This window comes from Mytilus galloprovincialis, chromosome 10, assembly GCF_965363235.1.
Source record: "Mytilus galloprovincialis chromosome 10, xbMytGall1.hap1.1, whole genome shotgun sequence".
Classification (NCBI taxonomy): Eukaryota; Metazoa; Mollusca; class Bivalvia; order Mytilida; family Mytilidae; genus Mytilus; species Mytilus galloprovincialis.
The window spans coordinates 53,980,516-53,999,072 of record NC_134847.1 but is presented as its reverse complement, the minus strand read 5'-3'; the positions used below and the strand labels follow the sequence as shown (position 1 = coordinate 53,999,072).

Genomic DNA, 18,557 nt, shown 5'->3' with positions numbered 1-18,557 from the left:
GATCATGTTTAACCAGCTAGAAGACCTTGATTTTGCTGATGACATTTCCATATTATCAACAACAAGTGAACACCTCTAAGAGAAGACCAACATACTTAACAACTATGCAAAGCAAACTGGTCTGAATGTCAATGACAAGAAGACCAAGGTAATGTCAATAAACACTAGAAATAAAACACCAATACAACCAATGATCTGACAGTGGACAGTGTTGAAGATTTCACTTACCTTGGAAGTTTCCTAAGCAAAGATAATGGGACAGGGCATGATGAGTCTCGGTTATTGTATAGAAAGGTATATACTATGAAAATTAGAGCGAGGGGCTTTGCCCCAAGCTCTTATTTTCATAGTATATACCTTTCTATACAATATCCAATTTAGCACATATTTACAACTTGAGTAATCCTGTAATTAGTCTATTGATATGTTTTGGCTGACTGGATGTAGCTCATTTACGTAGTTTTGTAAATCTACTCACTATAATATCATTGTAAAAATGGGATTGCAAAGGCCCTTGACTTTAGAATGTTAAGAAGGTAGCTGCTGGTGTAAGTATGTTTATTGATATGAACGAAGCGTTGTTTTACTATACATGTACTTATTTACATGGTAGGATGACAAAATGAATTGACCAAGAGCAGACAATTCTTAAATTGCAGTGAAAGCTTTACATTCTTGAAAACATTTTTTTAATTTCACATAAAACCTAAAACTATCTTAATACAAACAGTTGGATCCCCCTCCCACATCTTTGGTTGAAACACCTTTTAAAAATGGCTGGATCTGCCCCTGGTATGTACACATAGGTAGTCTAATGGATAGTTTATATGCATGAAATATTTGTCACTGGACATTAGGCAACCAATTATCGACCTATTTATGACTAAATATATCAAATTGCTTTATTAATAATTTCCCTTCAAAAGATTCATGGTTGACTCTTTTTGTGTACAAAGTAATTGCATGGAAGATAAAGGATTAACATTTTTGATTGAGTTGTACTTTAATCAAGGTATAAAGCACCATTATTATTACTCTTTATTTAAATGAAAGAAACTTTTTTAATTGTCAAAACAAAATTTAGATCAAAAGATTGATTAGTAGGATGTTAAAAATCTTTTTGAAAACTAATTACAAACTATTTAGTTAGATTTGGAACACATCATTTATTTCAAAATAGCCAGTAGCAATTTTTGTTCTAATATCTTGATTACAATAAAATGAAATCTTACCCTTGTGGTCATTCATGCGTAGTTACTTAGTACACGGAAAAAGTATGTACTATGAAAATTAGAAGGCAAATTCAAGCAATTTGATTGGACGAGAAGTTGTAAGTATGTGCTAATAATATTTACAATAGATAGAAAACATTTAAATTGAATCATAACAGAATTTTGTAATAGTGGTTTTATAGTGTTGTGAATGAGTTTGTATGTATTTTCCCTGGCTGGTTATTTCTATCAATGTCTTATTAATTATTTCTAGTGTACTAGTTTTAGAGAAATGAATAAATGCAGTAATTAACAGTATGACTGGCTTGTAGAAATAAATCGGCACAACCAGAATTGTAGTACCCTCTAATTGTAAGACTCGCTCTTTATTTTGCATTAAAACTTGTTAAAACTACACATGTTGTATAGCTTCTACAACGTAAAAGGTTTGCTGTATGTTAAGAGTCAGAACAATCATTTAACAAACGCACTAATAACTGTGGTAGTAAATCTTACTGTAAAATCCAACAATCTCCTAATCACAATAAGAAGGTTTATATACGATTGACTTTTACAAATATTTAACAACAACCTGGCTTGGTATAGACAAGGGAATATGAAATGCGAGAGATTAAAAAGTATAATACTAGTAATAAAGACTGATAACTAAAATGGAAGCTTTTATGTAGAACATGCATATATGTATTACACAATAAGTGACTCCCATTCAAGATTTGATTTCTTATCTTGACAATACCTATACATCTACAATCGCATTTGCATGTGTTCAAAATGGCAACTTTGACCATATTGTTTTCGTTGTGGATTGTTCATTTGAAACTGGTGAATACTGTAGACGAGGTTCAGCACAAACGTCTCCTACTCAATGATCCAGATGTTATAAATTCGAGGTTGGTAAATCTAGAGAAATCAATGCAGGACATGGTTCACCTAACTCAACAACTACAGACAATGCAATCAACAGTAGTTCATCTACAGACACAGGATACCAATATGCAGAAAGTCGTAGCACAACTCGAAACAAAAAATACCAATATGCTGTCAACCATAGCACAACTCGAAACAAAAAATACCAATATGCAGACAACCATTTTACAACTTGAAGCATCAAATACCAATATGAAGTCAACCATTGTACAACTACAGACGGGGCTAAGACAAGAACAGGATAAAGTTTCTCAAGCTTTGTTGAACGGTAAGAAATCGATTTCTGGCCTTTAAATTTAGATAATTTTTTTTTAGTGAAAATTAGCAATTTAGGCACTGTATACATAGTCCCTGTTTTTACATGGCACTTTAGACACATTAGGTTTAAATGTTTTAAATATATTGATATCTTTAGTCGCAGGCATATCGACGGAAGGTATTTGGTTATTTCAAAAACACATATTTTGCACATTTAAAGAAGAATTGCACAATTATATTGCACACACTAAATTTATCCTATATTTGACAATCTCAAGAGAATTATAGAATAGCAAATCAAGGAAATCAAAAATCGAAAAAGATTCAACGAGTGATCGAACAACGGTTACCCATTAATTCACGAATTCGCGTACCGCATGATTCAATTAGGAGTATTTTTCGGTAACTCGTGGAATATTTTCCGATATTCTAAATTCTTATGTATGTACCAACGTTTTAGATTTTAAAGGGACAAATTTATGTATTACTGAAAAATTATTACTCTAGGGTTTTCAATATCACAAACTAGTCAAAACATTTACTAAATATTATCATCGGTACACGGACATCATTCGTAGATATAGCTCTTCATGCAGACTTCTTATACGTTAATGTATTTCACAAACAATCTTTTATTGTAATATTCTTTATAAAGCACAAACATGTCAGTATTCACCTATGTAGCTAACAAAATCTTTAAATAGACTTATTAAGAAGGGATATAGTAACGATACTGTTGTCATATCATTAAAGGTTGCATATTTTGGCTTTAATATTGGTTCGGAACTAAACACATTTATTTAAAAACCAGTTGTTGGCATGACACGGGTTATTTTCTCCTCATATAATTTATGATGGTATGATACTAAACCTCTAACGGGAGGGATTGTGCCGGATATTCATATGATGAAGACATTATCTTTCAATCCTTTTAATTGAGGTATTGAGCTGGCATGTCAGTTAACTGCTAGTATATTTTTTTTATATAGATTAGACCGTTGGTTTTCCCGTTTGAATGGTTTTACACTAGTAATTTTGGGGCCTTTTATAGCTTATTGTTCGGTGTGAGCCAATGCTCCGTGTTGAAGGTCGTACATTGACCTATAATGTTTTACTTTTTTTTAAATTATTATTTGGATGTAGGGTTGTCTCATTGGCACTCACACCACATCTTCCTATATCTATTATTTATGTGTATTATTGTCATTTTGTTTATTTTCTTTTTACATCTTCTGCAATCGGACTTGGACTTCTCTAGAACTAATTTTAATTTGCGTATTTTTATGCGTTTACTTTGCTACATTGACTAGAGGGATAGGGGAGGGTTGAGATCTCATAGACATATTTAACCCCGCCGAATTTTTGCGCCTGTTCCAAGTCAGGAGTCTTTGGCCTTTGTTAGTCTTGTATTATGTTTAATTTTAGTTTCTTGTTTACAATTTGGAGTTTAGTATGGCGTTCATTATAACTGAACTAGTATATATATTTGTTTAGGGGCCAGCTGAAGGATGCCTCCAGGTGCGGGAATTTCTCGCTGCATTGAAGCCATGTTGGTGACCTTCTGCTGTTGTCTTCTCTATAGTGGGCTTGTTGACTCTTTGACACATTTCCCATTTCCATTTTCAATTTTATTTTTTGGTTTATTAAATAGATGAAGATTGAAGTTATCAAACATTCTATAAAATATAAAAAAAGAAAATATTTTTTTTTCAGAAATGCTAGTCATATTTTTCTAATTCATTGTAATCAGATGTAATCATGAATACTTTGCCAATGTAATCATTAATTTAATCAGACACTTTCAAAAGTAATTGTAAATTAATCAATTACATTGAAAGTAATCAGACCCATCTCTGCTTCTGGTCAAGTGCTGCTAAACATGTCATTTCAAAAACCACAAAATTATCTCTAAACTGCAAGAAAACGGATTGTTTATCAAGCAAAAAAAAAGCAATCAATACTTAGATATTCAGTTACAACTTTTAAATGCTGTGTGTAATAGTACCTCCATTATTATATTCATTAGAGTTTGGGGGTTTGAATATAAAAATCCGCCGCTCTATTTGAAAAAATATCTTGGTGTTCGATTTATATAAATGTAAAATATAACTGGTGAAGAAAACATCAAAGGTGCTGCGGTCATTTGAAGCTACCAAATTCTGAATATTTTCTATTTTTTTCATCAATATTTACAATATTTTTGGATTTTTATCACGAAAGAATTACTGTTTTACAATTGAAAACATAACTTTTCGACAAACGAGATGATTTCAGCTTTCCAATTGTGAATTTCCATTTCTATGTAGCAATGTTCCAGTAGCGCCTGCATACGGACTATATATATCCCCATTGATACGATATTCCCGCGCTTGTATTTTCTATCAAGATTTCCTTGATAGAGGGTTGCTGCTCACAAGGAAGCTTTTAAACCAAGGGTTCCAAATGGTGAAGTTGAAATCATCCCTTCGTAAATTTTACGATTTAGATTTATAATTGTTTTGTTATAAATGATACATATTTGAGAAATAATTTGAACAAATATGATATGACATGTACTTGTTTCGAGTAAAATCATTTCTTGTACCCATATGCATTTTTTAAACATTTTGGCTTATGAGATTGATTAGTCCTCGGGTGGGGATCCCCTTTGGAGATGTGTGGCATGTTCTGAACCCCACCTTTGCTTTTTAATGTCATTTTCATTTATTTGCTACTATTGATATTGTTAATATGTCATTCTCAATTAATTATAAATTTTGAACAAATGACATTTTGCTCAACTTGAGTTTTACATTAACAGCAAACTAAATAGCTCGGCCTCCCCATAGGTTTGTTGAACATCATCTTTAGGAACCTTGGCTGTCAAAAATAAATTTACTGAAAATTAAAAAAAAATTGTCAGCAAGTTCAGATAATCATTGAGGATTAAGTAATATCTACTGTGTAGTAATTTTATCTTGGGATTAGCCATCTGGGGTCTAGGGCAGTATTGTACATCATGAGTGTAGAAACTTTATCTCCCGCCTGAGGCCAAGGTGTGCTATGGTCAAATAAGGAAGTGGATTAGCCAGTTTTTGTTTTGACGTGTAAAGTATTTTTCACACTCTGGAATGTTATGTATTAAGTTATATTTGATCGTCATTTCCATATATGTATATGATCACAGTGTTATGATAAATCATATTTGTGTTTGCCTTATAAGACAGGGGATCAACGTACATTCGCTGGGGACGTAAACAATGTAGCGGAGTAGATACAGGAATAGTATACACAGGTACACTTAAAATTATTTTCCTTAAAGTTTTTTTTAATACTCTGTTTTTATATATGTTTATAATGATCCTTATCTTTTTTATAGCGTTATGCATTAATGCAATAAAAACATATTTTAGAAACGTGCAGTCAAGTTATTTTAAACTTATTTTTCATATAAAATATCGGTGATTACTCATATATGCATGAAATTCGTGGAAGGTGATTGTACTATTTTATGATGATTGTGTAACTTATGTATTGTTTAAAAGACAAAACACACAACATTGAATATAGTAGTTAACAGTAAAAGATAAGACCTTACCCTTAAATTATGTTTAGACTTTGTATTGGGGTCAATACTTTCAATACGTAAATCAATTTTAAGAATAAACTAATCATATAAACATGTACCATGCTCAACATTTTCTACACCAGACGGGAGTTTTGTCTACCAAATATTAAAACTGTAAGAGTAAGATAAAGTACGAAGTGAAGTCGAAGACCATTGAGGACCAAACATTCACAAAAACATTTTACAAAAGAGAATTCCTGCAATATATGTTTTATTGTCCATTTTGTTTTCTTGCGAAAATTACATGTATCATTTTGTTTTAGTTTTTTGAAGCATACTTAATATAAGCATATATGAAAGAATGCATAAAAAGAATAACCCTGCCTGTGGTCTATTTCCATATAAAAAATCTCTTTTCCTTAATTCTGTAAATTCATTAGACTGAAATAATATATATTTTATCTTTTCTTTCAAAACTATTTTTAATTATTTTTTGAGCCAATTGATATGATCATTATTATTTTATCTATGTTGGGTCATAAACCTGAGCGTACTTTTCCTAAATGGATTAAGACTATTTTAAGGAAATTTCATCACATCACACAACCGTAAGGTTGAGTCATTTGTATATTAACCTAACTGAAATCTTGATACCGTTAATGTCTGTAACAGTTTTCATACCTGCAATAGGTCCGAAGTAAATATAAAAAAATGACATGGAGACTTATATTGATTGATGCTTCTTTATATATCAAAGAAATTAGAAAAGTGTCTATTATTGATAATCTACAATTTAGATATGAAGATTTAATCAATTTAATCCATTTACCAAAACCATGTACCAAAACTTAAATATTCACAAAGGAGAATTCAAAAATTACGATTGATTTGTTTTTCAAAACCCAACCTCCGTAAAAGGCTTGTATAAAGTCTTCTCGTTTTTTTTTTTTTTGTTCTTTTTATAAATATAAAAAAAAGAATGGATGAGGAATCCATCTCATTCAGTCTTTGTATTTCTTACAACAATATACATAATAGAGTTTAACATTTTTAGGTTTTGCAGCAGGCCAGGAATATTATAAATCCAACTCTGCAGGGGGACCAGCTAATATGTTATGTCTCCCAAACAATCCCGAACTAAGCAATAGAACAGCACCCGGTAGCAGTTTATTGGTGGGAACAGAGTACGAAGATGGAAACTTTTTTGTCAATGGTGCACAAGATGAAGATGTCCCATGTGCACTATGCAGAAGCGCAAACACTTCAGCATCAGTGATGATACCTGGTAGGAAGTCATGTGATAGCGGCTGGAAATTGGAATATAATGGCATATTGGCTTCAGGTGCTTATAGTCATAAACCATCATCCTATATCTGCATTGACAGTCATCCCGAATTTCTACAAGCTGGAAAAGATAATAAAGATGGTAATGTACTCTATGCTACCAAGACTAAATGTGGATCTTTGGCCTGTCCCCCTTATGTTGACAATATGGCTATAAACTGTGTCGTTTGTTCAAAATAAAGCTTCGACAATATTGATTTCAATTTGTCAATTGTTTTTATTTGCAATAATTGAATTGAACGTTAAACAGTATGATATAGTTCTATTATAAATTAGAAAATACTCTGAACGACAAGCAACAAAATCATTTTAATTGAGTAGTGGTTTTAACCATTTGTGGATTCTTAGAAATTCTTTTTTATTTTAAATTTCGGTCTATTTCTGAAATTGATTCTAACATACTTTTGATTTTTAACCCTGTATGCCAACATTCTCCATGTGAAATTAAAAAATTGTTTGTATAAATATTGAACGACAAAATTTCTTCCTACGTGACGTATGAATTTTTTGGACGTCAGACACGCGAAGCAATGAATGTGTTTTTAATTTGAATGATGCTTTTATGCTTTTTTGTAAAAATGTTTGTTTTAAGATTGTAACACAGTGATTACTGATGTACCCTTATTTTGACTATTTTATTTATTATGTCTGTTTTGTTCACGCATCGTTGTAAATATGACCGAATTTGACGAGGCTGTCGTACAAGTGAGAGGTTTAGCACTATAAAACTAGGTTCAATCCACCATTTTCTACATTTGAAACTGCCTGTACCAAGTCAGGAATATGACAGTTGTTGTCCATTCGTTTGAGGTGTTTTGTCATTTGATTTTGCCATGTGATCAGGGACTTTCTGATTGAATTTTCCTCGGAGTTCAGTACTTTTGTGATTTTACTTTATACCACAAGGGGCCCTTTAAGAATAGACATATTTATCTACAGATTATCGTTGCTTGGTGGAGATAGACAATTTACAACAGTTTATATATAGCAACAGGGAATCTTAGAATATATATCTCCCAATTGATAATCCGATATTTCCGGGCTTGTATTTCCTATCATGATTTCATTGATGGAGGATTGCTTCTCACAAGGAAGCTATTAAACCAAGAGTTCCAAATGATGAAGTTGAAATCATCCATTCGTTAATTTGACGGACGCCATCACGCGTTTGTTGACCGTTGTGGAATATCCGTTTACAGATGATATCGAATATATTCATTATGTCGTTACTTTAATCCTGTTCCCTTTTCACGAATGTGATCTATAGAATTATACCATTTACCAAATTTGTAATAACATGAGCAACACGACGGGTTCCACATAAGGAGCAGGATCTGCTTACCTTTCTAAAGCACCTGAGATCACCCCTTTTTGTGGGGTTCATGTTGGCTAGTCTTAGGATTTCTATGTTGTGTCCTGTGTTCTGTTATTTGTCAGACTCTGCTTGTCCTTTCTTTTTTAGACGTGGCGTTGTCAGTTTATTCGCGATCTATGAGTTTAAATATGCCTCTGGTATCTTTCACCCCTCTTTTAGAAAGTACGGTGTTGAGTATAGAAGCGCTATCTACTGATCTGTTTATATATCTTGGTGAACGTTCATCATCACATTTATATATATTGACCAATCCTAGTAAATGACAACAATTTTAGGAGTTTCGTGCGGCTGAAGTGCTTTTTTTATTTTTACCTTCCAAGTAAAAGTCAAGGATGTTTGAATGTGTAATATTACTGAGGCATATTTTCCCACTGTTGAGCAGCCAGTTATTATCAAAATAACTCATTCAGAAACGTGTGTCCTATTAAGTTCTTATGTGAAAGCCATTTTTATTCCATATAGTAATTGTCTATTTTATTGTTTGCATTTAATCATGCATTAGTCCTTAAATGTAAATATTTCAAATATAACAACAAATAGACAGTTTGTCGGATCAAGCGAATAAGTTTTTAAAATGTCTTTTGTATACTAGTAAACAAGAATGACACCATAGTAGATTATGTTACAACTTTCTGATAATCATCTAGCCAATTAAAAACTATATTTGAGGTTTGAAACAAACGACTTCGCAATCTGATATATATAGTATTCTATTTTGATACACAATTTGTTTCACTGCCAATATTCTTGATTTGGTTGTAAGCATGTCTATTGTGTTAAATTGAAAAATAAATAAAAAAAAGTCAATAGTTCAAACTGACGGAAAACAATCAAAACAAATATAACTTTTCACTTCCTTAGTTAATCAAGTAAATGTAACGATAACTCTTTAGGTTTTTCTGCACTACATGTCCGAAACAACAGAGAGATATCGAAGACACTTAGCCAAATTATTTATGTGTACCCTCTTCCAAATACATTGTAGAGCGGACAGGAAAGATTCAGAACTAATATAAATTTTCCAGCTTACAGCAATGTACAGAATCAAAAGGACAAACGAATACTCAGAATATACGGTAGATTCAGATAGTGATGATGATTACATTGAAGATAAACAAAGCTTGAAAAGCTATCCTCAACCAAGACGCGCAATGACAGTAGTGACAACTAGGTCAGCCCCTGAACAGCGTCCTAAGAGAATTATCAAAAGGTATGTTGCTCCTCGAAAGAAAGAATTAGGAGGAGACCGCATTATGTATCCATCAAATCGATGCATCAGAAGTCTTAATTTAAAAAAGGAAAGTGAAGCTATTCTTTCTTCTGTTTATTACAGAGATAACGAACACAGTAAAGTCAAGGTCATTCGATCAGAACTTATAAATAAACGGATTAATGAAGCATGTTATTCGTCCCGAAAAAAGAAACCCGAAAAACTTTCATATTTGTCTCCGCCATTGCGATTTAATACCACGGTAAATTCGGGAAGTGGAAGTTTAACTGGCTCTTCAACTGCTTACAGTGACAGTTCTCATACCAAAGTGAAAACCAAACGGTTTGAAAGAAGAATTGAAAGTTTTTCAAGTTCACCGAAAAGACCCATCATACCTTATCACATAATTGGAAAATCCGCTGACAGCTTCGCAAAACGGATGATGATGACTGAAGTTGTAGTTACCAAGGTGTTCGGTAGACCTGATGATATTCTTCAACATAAGATAGAATGTATTCCTCCAAAGGAAGTTTCTGACTGTCAAAAACAAGGAAGCAATCTTACCCATCAAACCCAACAGATAATCAAAAACAATTCTGGTGTAAATTTTATCCGACCCTATAGTGAACTTTATGAACTAAAGGATCAAGTTGAGAACAAGAGTGATTCAGCAGATAAACCGATATCCTGCAACAGAATAAATCAGAAAAAGTCGTTTGAAAATTACTCTTTTTCAAGATCGAGTGAAAGTTCCGAATCAGTTGAAAGTGATGGAAATGCAACAGACAGCTCTGCAAATCAACATAGTGTCATGAACAAAACCACGTCTGCGAGGTCAAATCCGACAATATGTCTTCACGTGGACTACTCGAAAGTGTTAGAATCCAGAGAGAAAGAAGAACCCGACAACATTGAAGTTAAGATATATTACGATGAGGATTTTGAATCAATATATCCGAAGCTACGTAAAAAAAAGTCCAAAGTAAGTTGTTGATACAGATTTCAGACCACCCACAGAAATACTAGAACTGAAACATTTGACTTATTTGAACGTCATATTGTACCACAACTAAAGTTAAATAGTAAAAAAAAGATGTGATACACATCTCAATGTTGTAAGTTAAAATACAAAATGATTACTACTTTTGGGTTGACTTCTATATTAGTACCATCATTATCCCTTTGCTTCACGTTTGATTTTAAACTGTTTTGATCTGAGCGTCACTGATGAGTCTTATGTAGACGAAATGAGCGTTTGGCGTATTAAATCCTAACTCTGGTACCTTTGATAACTATTTGATATATTAACGATGTTTCCTTGCTAAATATGCATAGTTAAATCTTTGTATATTGCTTTTAGTCTATAATTTAACCATGATTATCGGTTGAGCACTTAACCTAACAATGACGGATATGAAATTAGTTTTCTTTTTGGGACCTTTTAATCTAGATGGAGTAAAAGTTCAGACGCGCCTGAAATAGAATATATACCAGAGCTTACATTTCATGACATGGTTTAATTATGTTATGCTATGGAACAAAGAGTTTACAACAAAAGTTTAAATGTTTAACGGACGCTTTAATAATATGGTTGATCACCGCCATGAAATGTGTGTGTCAAAGATGACAACGTCCATGTATATATTCAAATTGTTGCACCAGTAGCGACAATAAAATCTGTGTTTTTCTCAACTCTGTCATCTTTAAATGTAACGCATAACTTTCATTGTAGTTGCATAAGCAACAAAAGTTGATAACTAGTCCGGAGCACATGAGTTCAATTATTGTTTTTGGTGAGGTTTGTGTCCCTTGGTCTAAAGTTTTACTGTATAGTGTACAGTACTTTAGTAGGCTTTTTCACAATTTGTTTTTGCAATGTCTTTGTTATTGTTTGTATCAATTTCTTGATATCTTGGTTTGTGTGTTTCTGCTTGAGTAAGAATTAATGTTACACAATGTGGAGTGCTGTACCACTAATTTTTACATGGTATCTACTATGCTTGTATGTTTTGTTCGCACATTGTAATTTATATAATGTGAATTCAACAAGTGAGGTGTTTAGATAGCTATCAATAAAGTTTTAATCCAAACTTTTCAAGATACGAAAATGCCTGTACTAAGTAAGGAATATAACAGTTGTTAACCATTCGTTTGATGTGTTTAAGTCTTGATTTTACTATCTGACTAAGGACTTTCCTTTTATTAATTTCCTCGGATTTTGTGTGTTTGTTATTTCACTTTTTCCGTACTTCTCTTGTCTCTGTTGTTCACTAACACGGCAGTTAAATGGTCTTTCTAACTTGGCATGATCAGCAATCAAACAATATTCAAAGTTAAAAAAAAAACAATCATTTAACAGCCTTCAGTTCACATTAATATACACGTATATCGATTATATGAATACAATAACGGAACTGTGGTAAGACTGCCAATCGGACAAATATCTACTAGAGACTGAGCGACGTCGTTATTAGCAATATTTTGTTATCGTACGGCCATCAACGTTCAAAGAGCCAAAGACAAACAGTACAGTTAGCTATACCCTTTACAATATATTTGAAGAAATACCAAACATTTATAGTAAGTTATGGTCACTTCCATTTGATACACACTCCAAATTGAAAAAAGCCAAAAAGAAAAAAACATCTATGAATGGACTCTGTCTCCGAAAAAAAATTTGCGACTTTCTTTATAGGAGAAAAAAAAGAAAAAAACTGGTCTCAAATCTTGTTTTTTTCTAAAGAAATATTTGTTTCTTCTTAAAATCTGAACTTTGGCAAAATTCTACATGCGTGTTCCAGATTACAATTTTGAAATAAGGGATAACCCTTTAGGCTGAGTTCCATTATAACTTTATTTTCAGTAACTTAATTACATATAATACAAACCGTTGCAGAATTGGAGCAAGGTAAATAATCAAACTATATAGTTTCAAAATTCTATCACCAGTTCAGTAGTCAATATTTCGGTCTTGACATGCATACCAAGAATGTGGTCATTTTGTTTTAAATTTCATGTTTACAAAACTTTGAATCTTTCGAAAAACTAAGGATTTTCTTATCCCAGGCATAAATTACCTTATCTGTATTTGGCACAATCTTTTGGAATTTTAGATCATCAAAATCTTCAACTTTGTACTTGTTTGAATTGGCCTTATAAATATTTATTTTTTATATATTTTTTTTATGAGCGTCACTGATGAGTCTTATGTAGACGAAACACGCGTCTGGCGTACTAAATTATAATCCTGGTACCTTTGATAACTAGTCTAAATAAACTCATCAAAGATACCAGGATTACTTAAAAGTTTGCCAAATACAGCTAAGGTAATATATTCCTGAAGCACATTGACTGTTCCTTTTTTCAGCTGTCTATATTCCACGATTGCTTTTATTTTTATTTTACTTATCATATGCTCTGATTATAACTGGTTCAGTTTAGAAACTAGAGGATACATATCTTATCACTATTTGTTAAATTGTTCATTCTTAATCATGAACATATTATGCAGTATAGTGCTGTCATTACACGTCATTCGATCTGACGTTGCTTATGCAAACAACAAAGCTAGTTTCGAAAATAAGCGACTTTTATTAAATGACCCTGATGTTACGGCTTCGAGGCTGTCAAGTGTTGAGAAATCAATAGAAGATATGGTTGGACTAACACAACAGCTGCAGACACAAAATTCCAACATGCAGACAACCATAGCTCATCTTGAGGCAACCTTGTTAAAGGAGACGTCTACACGTAAGGATTTACAGAAGAATCTATCGCAACTACAAACCGAACTTGCACAGGAGAAAGTTAAAGTTTCCCAAGCATTGTTCCACGGTAGGTTATTGCATCCATTCGTATAGTATTGATAAGTCTTTCATGTTTTTTAGCGGAATTTCAAGTATTCTTTCATTTTACAAAAAAAAAAAAGCAGCTAAAAAACGTTTGGATATATTTGTTAGATTGACTGCAAACGATATAAAGATAAACTTACCTTTGGTCGGGGTGTTGGCTCTTTGACACATTCCCCATGTTCATTCTCAATTCCATTAAAATCAATCTGGATTAATAGTAATGAATATGTCTTAGCACAAAAGGCAAAGGTTGACCAATAAACCAATTCCTGACAATCCAGTTATTAAGCAGTAATGTTTCGGAAAACGAAGCTTTAAACCGTCCACTGACACTTTCTTCGGACGTTGACAAAAATGCCTTGCTTCTACGAATAAATAAAAGTCATACACGTTGTAGATAAAACTAATTATTTCACCAAGAGCATATTCTACTCTTAAATATGTTTTTGATTCAACCGTTGTTTCCCATTCGTCCAGTAACATAAGTAAGTTAATATGGTCAAGCGTTTGATAATTTTTTTTATGGATTCCTCTTTATGAATTTGCATTGGAGTATTTTTTTTTTTTTTTTTTTGTAAATGTCAAACATATTTTCTTAACAATAATGTGTTCTTTTGAGAATTTGATTAAATGCTCAAGATTGTCAAGATTTCATAATCATATCTCAAATCCCGACAGAAATAAGGCGTATCTGTAAATTCATTATTATGTTAAGAGATAATGCAAAGATATACCTTATCCCAATTATCCCAGTTGTTTGTTTTCTTTGCTTTTGTTTCAATTGGGTGACCCTTTCCTGTTTCTTGTACAAATTAAACTTTTGATCTATTTTATTTTATTTTGCGATTAAACCATTAACAGATCCAGGATCTACATATGTTCGTTGGGGACGTAAACAATGTGCTGGAGTAAACACAGATTTAGTTTACACAGGTAATTTATATGAACGTGTTTATCACTTACATTTTTCTTATCTATCAAAAGGGGCTTTTTTATGACTCGTAGACGTTCATCGATTTGACCATATAATGTGTGTCGCAATCATTAGTTTTATTCTGCTTCAATTTGAAGCACAATGTAACGCTGTTTTGGTAAAGGATGTTATCAGTCTATGGAAGAAGCGTATCGATAAAAACTTTTCTTATATCACATAGCGATATTGTCTAATATCAATTGTAAATATGCAGACATTCCATGCGGAAAATGTTGTTTTCGGCAACGAAAAATAAGAAAATACTAATTTTAAAACTTATTGTTCAAATATAAACAACAATTGAGTCTAAATATACATGCAGAAGTTAGTTAGAAGCTTGCGTTTATGTCAGTGTAAAATTTGAAGTGCTGTGTTTTTCTTATATACATAAATAAACAATGCGATAGTTTTAAAATATCAATGCGAAACTTTTAAAATATCATAGCGGTGGTTTTTTTTTATATCAATATTAGTACCGATTAGTATTAATATTAGACTGTTGTACCCATATTTTGACAATTTTACCTATTATGTCTTTTTTTTCAAGCATCGTTGTAAATATGACAGAATTTGATGAGACTGTCATACACGTGAGAGGTGAAGTGCTATAAAACCAGGTTCAATCCACCATTTTCAAAATTTGAAAATGCCAGTACCGAGTCAGAAATATGACAGTTGTTATCCATTCGTTTAGTGTGTTTTATCATTTGATTATACCATTTGATAAGGGACTTTCTGATTTGAATTTTCCTCGGAGTTCAATATTTTTTTTTATTTTACTTCTTAGTAGTATTGTATGTAAATAAGCAGTTTTAAGACCATTGCTTAAATTCAAATTGTTTTTGGTAACATCTTACAAATTTCTCAATTGGTTTTAGAAGCAAATCTAATCAAATAGGAATTTAATAAACAATGCCGTAATCAAATAATCAAAAAGCTAAGTATCAAAATGATTGACCTGTACTTTTGAATCTCCTTTTTTTTTTAATTAGACCGTTGGTTTTCCTGTTTGAATGGTTTAACACTAGCAATGTTCTTGTTCCTATATAGCGTGGTGTTCGCTGTGAGCCAAGGCTCCGTGTTTAAGGACCTATTTTGATCTATAATGGTTTACTTTAAACAAATTATTACTTTGATGGAAAGTTGTCTCATTCGAACTCATGCACCATCTTCTTATATCTATAAATCTTTAAAATTTTCCCTTATAAATAACTGCTTTCCAGTCCTCCAACTGAACAATCTTAATTTATGAATATAAAAAAGATATATAGATATAGGAAGATGTGGTGTGAGTGCCAATGAGACAACTCTCCATCCAAATAACAATTTAAAAAAAAGTAAACCATGATTATAGGTCAATGTACGGCCTTCAACACGGAGCCTTGGCGCTCACCGAACAACAAGCTATAAAAGGCCCCAAAATTACTAGTGTAAAACCATTCAAACGGGGAAACCAACGGTCTAATCTATATAAAAAAAACGAGAAACGAGAAACACGTATATATTACATAAACAAACGACAACTACTGTACATCAGATTCCGGACTTTGGACAGGTGCAAACATTTGCAGCGGGATTAAACGTTTAAATGGTACCAAACCTTCTCCCTTTCCCGTATGGATGGTTTATCACTTATAATTTTTGGGCCCTCTATAGGTTGTTGTTACGTGTGAGCCAAGGCTCCGTGTTTAAGGCCGTACATTGACCTATAATAGTTTACTTTTATAAATTGTTATTTGGATGGAGAGTTGTTTCTTTGACACTCACACCACATCTTCCTATATCTATGTATGTAATTATTTCTTTACAAACTAATATAATCGATAAGATGTAAATGTTTTAACTGGTCGTGCGGTGACCTATAGTTGTTAATTTCTGTGTCATTTTGATCTCTTGTGGAGAGTTTTCTCATTGAAAATTGTTCCACATCTTCTTTTTTATAGTTTTTTTTCGAAAAGGTATAGCTCGATTCAGTAAGGTGTTAAATGTCAGCGCCAAATTTATTATGAAAGATAGATGATATAGTTTTTTTTTTTATATATGTGTCTTGTGGCTATGATTTTGGGGATTAAATGAAGTGGAAAATAAGATCTTTTGAAAAATCACAATAAAGCAGGTGTCTCTGCCAGAAAACATCGATTAGCGACCTTCAAATTCCCTAAGTGATGATTCTAGTCATAAATGACATAACTGGTGTTCATTAATCTTAACAACGATCAAATCAATTATTGACTGTACTAGTGTGAATCAAACTTGACTATTATAAAGATAGCACTTAAAAAAGGTTAAATGACAAAAATACCGAAATCAGATGAAAAATTCTAACCGACTGATTTAATATATTCAATATTATAATGCAATTTGTATATAAACTTTTGTTTGCTGCCAAATAACTCGATATGTCGTAGAGTAACACTGTTTGCTTCGATCGTGTACCCTATCGAATGCCTAAAACCGTTCATGACTAAAAATAAATTGCAACCTGCTTAACAACACAACCATAATAAAACAAACAGAAGACGAAAACAAAAACAATAACACATTATGATATTGTTTTAAAGGGAAATTAATTCACATTTGAACAACGCAATAAAAAAAAGTTTAGCTATGACATGATAGCGCAAAATTAAATGACAGTATTTGTTACGGAGTATCATTTAATTTTTTGTCATATGAATTTTGTTCTTTCCTCATAAATTCTTCTTTACAATGCAGATATCTTATATCGCAAATGCTTCTTAATGTGGAAGAGTCATTAAAAAAATTCCAGCACAAATACCGAATTATTTCAGGTTTCCCCGAGTATGAACGTATTACTCGGAAGCCCCAATTGCTAACACATGAATAAACAGATGTACAATGTATTGTATGTTCATGAAACAGCATTCCAACAACACAATGAAAAATATCTTGTTAATTCTTTTCTGTGATTTTAGGTTTTACAGCTGGACAGCAACACTACACAGCTTCAAAATTTTACGGAGGCCCTTCTAATATATTGTGTCTTCCAAATAATCCGGAATTAAGTAATAGAACAACTGTTCGGAATAGTTATTTGGCGGGATCAGAGTATGAAGATGGAAACTTTTTTATAAGAGGTGCTCAGAATGAAGATGCTCCGTGTTCTCTGTGCAGAAGTAGAAACACTTCATCCTCTGTGATGATTCCTGGTAGGTTAACATGTTACGATGGATGGAAAATGGAATATCATGGAATTTTGTCATCTGGAGCCTACGGTCATAAACCGTCATCGTATATCTGCATCGATAGTCTTCCAGAATTTATACAAGGCGGACAAGATGATAAAAATGGCTTCCTCCTCTATCCAACATCGATTATATGTGGATCACTGCCATGTCCGCCATATGGAGACAACTTAGCAGTAAACTGTGTTGTTTGCTCGAAATAAAAATAATGATTATGTTTGTTTTCATTCTTTTTTCCAAATTAAAACCACACAAAAATGAAATTCAAATATACTAAAGACCATAAAAATCATAGTGTATACAAAAAACGGTAGAATCTTTTTGATCAAATGGTTTTAATACTTACATTGGAGCGGCGGAATATTGAAAAAGAGGCTTAGTTAACAAGTTTAAATTTCCTTAATACCTCATGGAACATTAATGTCTAACACATATATAGGTTAATCATCGTCATAAAAATATGTGTCGTAAATGACAAATTGGGTTCGAATGACGTATAAAGCTACCTTAACTAACACTACCCAACTGTTACCGAAAACATGTTGTATTTACGACACATACATTCAAAAAGTAAACGATTTGAGCTTTTCAATGAGCTATTCTAATGCCATGAGGTATGTACGTTGTTTTCATA

General features: G+C 32.3%; 1 protein-coding gene and 1 long non-coding RNA gene across 2 annotated transcripts; both read left to right on the top strand.

Annotated features, from left to right (window-relative positions):
• The first annotated feature begins 1,990 nt into the window (after positions 1 to 1,990).
• Positions 1,991 to 7,511, top strand: LOC143047852 (uncharacterized). The gene is made up of 3 exons (XR_012969677.1): positions 1,991 to 2,427; positions 5,620 to 5,691; positions 7,019 to 7,511. It is a non-coding gene; the product is annotated as an uncharacterized LOC143047852 (long non-coding RNA).
• A 5,850-nt stretch (positions 7,512 to 13,361) lies between these two features.
• Positions 13,362 to 18,138, top strand: LOC143049232 (uncharacterized). Its single transcript, XM_076222940.1, has 3 exons — positions 13,362 to 13,727; positions 14,606 to 14,677; positions 17,654 to 18,138. Exons 1-3 carry the CDS (start codon positions 13,388 to 13,390, stop codon positions 18,124 to 18,126), a joined length of 885 nt encoding a protein of 294 aa, XP_076079055.1. The 5' UTR covers positions 13,362 to 13,387; the 3' UTR covers positions 18,127 to 18,138.
• The last annotated feature ends 419 nt before the right edge of the window (positions 18,139 to 18,557 follow it).